The sequence below is a fragment of the Mus pahari genome, chromosome 10 (genome assembly GCF_900095145.1).
Source record: "Mus pahari chromosome 10, PAHARI_EIJ_v1.1, whole genome shotgun sequence".
NCBI lineage: Eukaryota > Metazoa > Chordata > Mammalia > Rodentia > Muridae > Mus > Mus pahari.
Window position 1 is genome coordinate 33,043,326 of NC_034599.1, and position 8,318 is coordinate 33,051,643.

The window sequence follows — 8,318 nt, forward strand, 5'->3', positions numbered from 1 at the left end:
AACTTTCGGGATAGCATTTGAAAATAAAGAAAATAATAATAATAATAAAAAGAAAAAAGAAAAAATATAAGTAACTCAAGAAACTAGATATTAAAAATCCAAATAATTCAATTTAAAAATTGGGTACAGTTCAAAATAGAGAATTTCCAGTAGAGTTAACTCAAATGGCTAAGAAACAATGAAAACTTCTACATGTTTACTCATTAGGGAAAAGCAAATCAAAACTACTTTGAGATTCCATCTTATACATATCAGAAAGGTAAGAACTATAATACAAATGACAGCTCATGCTGACAAAGATATGAAGTAAGGAAAACTCACTTCTATCACTGGTATGAGTGCAAACTCATACATCAACTATAGAATTCAGTATCGTGATTTCTCACAATGTTATGAATCAACCTACATGTTGACCTGGCTATCCCACTTAAGGGCATATACCCACAGGATGTTCTATCCTACCACAAGAACACTTGATAAGTCATGGTCATTGCTGTTCACATTCATCAGTAGCCAGAAATTGGAAACACTCTTGATAATCTTCAACAGAAGAATAGATAAAAAGAAAAAAATGTGGCTCATATATACAATGTGACACTACTGAGCTGTTTAAAAAAAATAATGACATCTTGGAATTTGAAGAGGAATGGGTTGAAAAATTCATCCTAAGAGAGATAAGTCAAATGCAGAAATGTAAATATAGCATGTATTCACTTATATGTGTTTTAGCCATTAAGTAAATATTAAGCATGCTCTAATATGTAGACTCAGAGAGTTTAGATATACCAGAAAGGATTATATTAGTCACACAGATCTCCCTAGGAAGTGGGACTAGATTATGATATACAGGTGAACTAGCAGCAGGCCCTAGAACAGGTGGATCAGGTGGAGAGGAGAAGCGGATGCATAGTGAGACAGCTAGAATTAAGGGATGGTGTGGAACTCTAATGCAGCGTATCGCTCCTAAAATATATGGAGGCCATCATAATGAAGTCTCCAAATCATAGGGGAGATAGAGTCTCAACTTGCCACCTCTTGTCACCAATCATGTTCCAGAACTAGGATTAGAGTATATCCTTCCCATTCTTTTAATATAAGAAAAGTGAGATTCTTTTAATTTGAAAATGCTAATGCCAATAGACTCAACTGTGGTGTTCCAGCCTCTGCTTATGAAATATCACCAACCCACAAAACCTTGTGACCAAGTACTCATGTTGGTCTCACTAGAATGTAAATCTTAGGTTATCATAAATAGAATGGTTTTCAGCAATTGAAGCAACTAGTTTGTCACAGATGCCACAGCTTTGAGAGACCTGAAATATGTTATGTGTAGTGAAAAATAAAACAAAATAAAACTACACAAAAATAACTAAAATAACCATCAAACCCTGAGAGTATTTCCAGATATCATATGGTGTAGAAGTCCATCTATCATCCTCAAATTTGTTATAGTGTAGAGATGATGATGAAATCATTAGTTGTCAGACAATAAGATGATGTTATTACCCATGTGGATATATAATTTGTATGCGGTTTTTGTTCTATATTGGTAGAATAATATTGTATCCCGATGGTGGTCAGGTTGGTAGCAGTATTTTTAGGATTGATTGATTTCCACAAATCTATGCAGAGACCTGCAAACAAACCCACACAAACCTACACCCCGCCACATGTGCAGTTCCTGAAACCTGAACAATATTTTAATTTAGTTAATATTATACCAATATCAGTTTCTTTCTTTTGCAATTTTTTTAGACTTCCAATGTTACTATAAGAAGAAATTATGTGAAAAAAATTTAGATCAATTATAAAACTTTATGTGAATTCCTTCTTAATAATTTTAAGGAACATGTTTTGATTTTCTTATCTCATATCAGTCCAAAAAGTCAGGGCTTCAGTGCACAACCACCCTGGATGCCTTTACCAAGCTGTTCTTTTATCTCTTCCCATTGACTCCTCCAAACATGGTTTCAAGAAATCCCACACACACACGACCATGGCCTATCCAGTCATCATAAATATTCTCTTTTTTCTTTTTAGAACTTATATTTAGTTCAAAAAAAAAATCTCATTCATTATTGTCTAAGCCCCTCTGTGTGTGTGTGTGTGTGTGTGTGTGTGTATGTGTGTGTGTGTGTGTGTGTGTGTGTTTAGGGAGTCACAATGTTTTCTACTCAAATATTCCCCTTTTATTGAATGTTGACAGGCTTCAAATATCTATGTGGACTGTTGTGAGATATACTTGGTCAAATGGACATCAATAGATGCTGAATCCTTATTGTATTCTGTACATGAACACTGATTCTTCCACTAACTACTGTTAACTCACCTATTACAAAAAACACAGAATATCTGAGTCTTATGTATTAACCATTTAATTAACGTTCTTTATACTCCCAAATTTACTTGCATATATTAAGTATTAATATATACATTAATATAATTATAATATCAATAGTATAGTTAAAAGTAATGAATGACTTATTGAATGAAATAAACAAGTGTAGTAAATAAAAATTTACTGGTGTACCTTAAAAGTTAGTTTTCAAAAAATTTAAATTTCTGCTTATATGTGTACTAAAATTAGCAAAGAATGTATTAGTAATGACCTTTAAACACTAAACCTAACAGTGTTTTCATGTAGTTTTATTTTACAAGCTTTTACATTAAAGTTTATTAATTGTATCAAGCTTTACTTAAAAATATAAAAAAAACATGTATTTTCATAAGTAAATCTCCATTTATATGTGGAAATTGTGAAGTCATGTTTTCTTGAAATGGTTGCTCATAAATATCAATGTGTCTTAGTGATTTGACAATATTCCACTGTGGATAAAGATGTATCTGAACAATGCAAGAAAACTAAAGTGAATAACGTAAAGCACCATATACATGTAATTCAACACTGAGGTGCTTTTCAACTGATGCACGTATAAAGTTTACATGACATCATACACTGTGTAGGTTTGCTGCTTCTTTAAGAAATAGTATAGCAATTATTTTATTCATATGAAAAATGTATGGAACTGAAAATCAACATGCTGTATATGTGATCCATATAGAAATATAAAAGGATACAGAGGTAAACTGAATACTATTAGCATTGAAGAAGAGAAAAAGATTGGAGCGATGTGAAATAAAAAGAGCAATATGAGGTGAGTAAGTTCAAAGTTTATTAGATGCAATCCTTACTCTGTATAATAATTATAAAATAAATTTACTAAAATTAGAATAACAAATAAAATTTACATCAATCAGACACAGATTATTTTCTAAAACTAATTAACTCAATAGGCAGAATCATTAAAAAATTTAATGGTGTTAATTGTATTTACCTCTTTGTAAGTCTATGCCCAGTGGACTAGATAATCCCTGGTGAAAATATTATGTGTACTAAGACAAAGTGTGATTTAAATATAAATCTTTTTTTTTTCTCTTCCTACTTGATCACCATGGAGTGTTCCTTAGGGGGGAACTTGTTCCTGGATTTCTAATCAGATCTAAAAGATTATAAGCAGTCTTGTGCTCTATTTAAGTTGTGGCTCTGGAGTGATATATGTGAATTTCCTTCACCAATTTTGAGAAAATGACTATTTAGAAGTGTTATTCATATCTCAGAGTGAGTCTCAAATCATGAGACCTGTGCTATGATACTTTTGCCACATAGGATTTTGTGATGACATCTGGCCATTTTTAATTGGTATTTGATGCCAATTCTGTGTTCTGGATAGTGGAGGTGAAGTATATAGAAAGGGCTGTTCAAAAACAAGAAAAGGTGAGTGCATTCATTCCTATCCATGTCTGCAATTTCTTTTGTGTGTAAAAAAGAGAGTACTTATATATTGAAAAGCAAACAACAACAAACAATGGATCAGTAGTACAGAACTCAGATTCTGTTGTTGCTTATATGCATTTCCTCTTTGGTCAAATAGAAAGACAAGCATAATATTTCCAGGTAACACATGAAATACAAAGCTACCATAGCAGTGAGTAGTTACTTATTTTAAACAAAATACTAAGGTACCATCTACAGAAAGAATTTGTATATAATAAGCATATAGTTTGAACATGAAAATATATATCATTAATGAAACCCACACACCCACATTAATTACTATTTTCTTTTTTATGCCTTTGTAAACCTTTAAAAGCAAAAACTTTCTCCATCCCTTTATGAAGTTAGCATAGAATAGAAGAAAATTTGAAGAAACAGTGAAGAATATAATTAGATATTATATTATAAAAAAGATAAATCTTGAGCTACTGTAGACATCGTCCATACGTGCTATCAATTGTTAGCTTCATAGAGTCTAGTAGTAAGTGCTAGGGAAACCTTACACACTGTGAGGGATGAATCTGTATGGATGATTTCCTACCAGAACTCACTATTTATGTACATCACAGAAGTAGGATGTCTAATGCAACAAAAATTATGGGAGTTGAAGGACCAGACTGAAGAGACTGTTTTTTTGTAAATCACATCCCACTACCTAAGTTAATTAATGAAAAGGCATTCATGTCAGGCAAACTACCTCAATAGGTTGAGGCATGTATAGAAGACTATTATTGTAGTATTCAGGTTATAAAGATAAGCATGAGCTAACTGATATTTGTCACAGTGGGACAGTGTGATAATATATTCAGATGACAGAGCATAACTTTTGTCCATTGTGCTAAATTCTGCTGATGGTAAAATTGTGGAAATGGCCCATCCATTAACAAAATTTTCTTCTCTTATAGATTTTCAATGATAAAGCATGTTGGCTGGAAATGGCTCTTCTGTGACAGAATTTGTCCTTGCTGGTTTGACAGATCGTCCAGAGCTCCAGCTGCCTCTCTTTTACCTGTTTCTAATAATCTACATTGTCACAGTGGTGGGAAACTTGGGCTTGATCATCCTGATTGGCCTCAATCCTCAGCTGCACACCCCCATGTACTATTTCCTCTTCAACCTCTCCTTCATTGATCTCTGTTATTCTTCTGTCTTCAGCCCCAAGATGCTAATGAACTTTGTCTCTGAGAAGAATTCCATCTCCTATGAGGGGTGCATGACTCAGCTGTTTCTCTTTCTCTTCTTTGTCATCTCTGAATGCTACATGTTGACCTCAATGGCCTATGATCGGTATGTGGCCATCTGTAATCCACTGCTGTATAAGGTCACCATGTCCCCTCAGATCTGTTCTGTGATATCTTTTGCTGCATATGGGATGGGATTTGCTGGATCCTCTGCCCACACAGGCTGCATGCTCAGACTGACCTTCTGCAATGCCAATGTCATCAACCATTACTTGTGTGACATTCTTCCTCTCCTCCAACTTTCCTGCACCAGTACCTATGTCAATGAGGTCGTGGTTCTCATAGTTGTGGGTATTAACATCACAGTTCCCAGCTTTACCATCCTCATTTCCTATGTTTTCATCCTTGCCAACATTCTAAACATCAAATCCACCCAAGGAAGATCAAAAGCCTTCAGTACCTGTAGCTCTCACATCATGGCAATTTCTCTTTTCTTTGGGTCAGCTGCATTCATGTATCTTAAATATTCTTCTGGATCTATGGAACAAGGAAAGATATCTTCAGTTTTCTACACTAATGTTGGACCCATGCTCAACCCTCTGATATACAGTTTGAGGAATAAGGATGTCAAGGTAGCATTAAGGAAATCATTGATTAAGTTCAGAGAAAAGACAGATTTTAATTAGAATTAATAATCCTGTAAGAAATTGAAAAATCTAAAATTTTGTTGGTATTTTCAGGGGAGTTTTTTTTATGTCAAAATGTAAGTTGGTAAACATTTTTTTTAAAAAAAATTTGGATAATTTCATTTTGTTTCTGTAACTCCAGGATACCTAATAGCTTATCCAAATGATTGATTGATATCATATTAATGATGCAATAAATATACAGATAATTTTCATTATTAGTTTGTACTCTCTTTCCTTGGCCACTTCTCACCTCAAAAAGAAAAGTGAGCCAGGCGGTGGTGGCACATGCCTTTAATCCCTGCACTTGGGAGGCAGAGGCAGGCAGATTTCTGAGTTCCAAGACAGCCAGGGCTACACAGAGAAATCTTGTCTTGGAAAAGAAAGAAAGAAAGAAAGAAAGAAAGAAAGAAAGAAAGAAAGAAAGAAAGAAAGAAAGAAAGAAAGAAAGAAAGAAAGAAAGAAAGAAAGAAAGAAAAAAGAAAAGTGAATTTTATGTTACAGAACCTTTCAAATGAAAAACTCAAAATGACAAATGGTAGGTGCTTTCTCATTTTGTAGTAGAATCATAGTTACCAAAAGTATAGGGAGTTGTGTAGAAGAGAGCAAGAAGGCAAATCATGTATATGGTTTCCATCAGAAAATTACGTTTGAGTGCAATACACTGCATAGTGACTCTGGTTAATTATTTTTATGTTTTCAATTTATATAATAATAAATTTTACATGCTTGTGCTACAAAGAATAATTATATTGTGTCACCTGATTGTCAGTTGATGATTTTTTTATTTTATTCAATTTACTCACTACCTAATCAATATCTATTGTTTAGCATTGGTCTCATATACAGATTATGTAGGATTTTATTTTCAATTACAAATAAAATCAGAAAAACTAATCATGGCCATACATGACTTCTAATTAATGTTGACATATTCATTAACATGTAAGTATGGAGCCTGATGGCTTATGCTTCAGAACAATTACATATTTTCATTAGTAATTTTAAATATATTTTATTTTAAGAATATTTAATATAAATAAATTGTATCTTCTGGGATATTTTAAATTTTGGATAAATTTTATAGATATTTATAGTTTTTAAGTTTGTTTGAAGACTGGATATCCACCCTCAGCTGTTACTTTAATCTTCCCTAGTTACTCAAAGCATGGTATCATAGTGCAGGGTAAGCCAGGCTAGCTGGGATGTGAGCTTCTAGGGATTCTCATGTCTGCAAATCCACAGGTTCACCAGGATTATAGATGCTTGACATCAGCAGTACAACCTTATATAGGTTTAGAAGATATAACCTATGCCATTAGGCTCAGGTTAAAAGTACTTTGACAAACAGCCATCCCTCCACCTCAAACACAAAAAAATCATTAATGTGCTGTATGGTTGATATCCTGTTCTATGATTTTTGTCACAAAATATGTCTTAAGTGTTTCTAAGACATAAGCTAGCATTTCAGATAATAATTTATAAAATATGTGAAGAGAATGGTAGTTGACTTATAAAAGAGTATTGCAGAACATTAGTAAATTAGCTGTTTATAGGAGGTTAGATTTCAATAATCTAGGACCAGTATTTTAGATACAATAGTGGATAAGAAGCACATTTAGTCACTTTGCTGTCAAACACTGTGAAGAGCCCTGGGTCTAATAATTAGGCATCTAACTTTTATGTTTATGTATCTTCAACTACACTTTTTAGTTTTTGTCTCTTCTACTTTGTTCTCTCTGGGTACTAAACAAACCTTCAGGTGGTTGACTGAAGATGACCAAATATATTACCAAAGATCTGATGTTTTCAAATCACTTTTCTGCATTTACTTTTGAATATTTTATTGATTTTTCAAGTTTACTCAAAGTTATTTTTCAGTGTTTAAACTGGTAAACAATAGCTTCCTATGCATTTTCCATATGATTCTTGAGTACTAGAGTTGATTTAGATTCATAGAAAAATGTTCAAGATAGAAGCAAGGCAGATAAATTTCACATACATTTTCTTTACTGTTATTCTATATTTGTGATAATTAATGAAGTAATACTAATATATTATTAAAGATGTATTCAGACTTATTTGATTCTTTTTTATTTATTATCTGTATATCTGTCTATGTATCTAACTATGCATCTGTGTACCTATCTATGTAACTATCTATGTATCTATGTATCTATGTATCTATGTATCTATGTATCTATGTATCTATCTATCTATCTATTTATCTATTTATCTATCTATCTATCTATCTATCTATCTATCTATCTATCTATCTATCTATCTATCATCTATCTATCTATCATCTATCATTTACTTAGTATTGACAAGGACTTTCTCTTGTCTTAAGACCCAGTCTGATATTGACTTATGATGTTCCTTTCTCCCTACTGATGCATTATAGGCATACATACAGGCAAACTATTCCATTATGCTTGAATTTTTTTGTTTGTTTTATTTATTTTATTTATTTCACATTCCTTATCTGTTTCAGGCTCACAAGTGAACATCACATTTAGTTCACTTGATGAATTCTCATTAAGCTTACTATTTCTTGTAAGTGTGAGACTCTTAACACTATGTTTTATAAAATGTTATTATTGTGGTTGCTATTTT

At 32.5% G+C, this 8,318-nt stretch overlaps 1 protein-coding gene across 1 annotated transcript; it reads left to right on the top strand.

The window, feature by feature from the left end:
* Positions 1–3,563: 3,563 nt before the first annotated feature.
* Positions 3,564–5,702, top strand: LOC110327495 (olfactory receptor 147). Its single transcript, XM_021206544.1, has 2 exons — positions 3,564–3,775; positions 4,741–5,702. The coding sequence occupies exon 2, from the start codon at positions 4,758–4,760 to the stop codon at positions 5,700–5,702; it is 945 nt and encodes a 314-aa protein (XP_021062203.1). The 5' UTR covers positions 3,564–3,775; positions 4,741–4,757.
* The last annotated feature ends 2,616 nt before the right edge of the window (positions 5,703–8,318 follow it).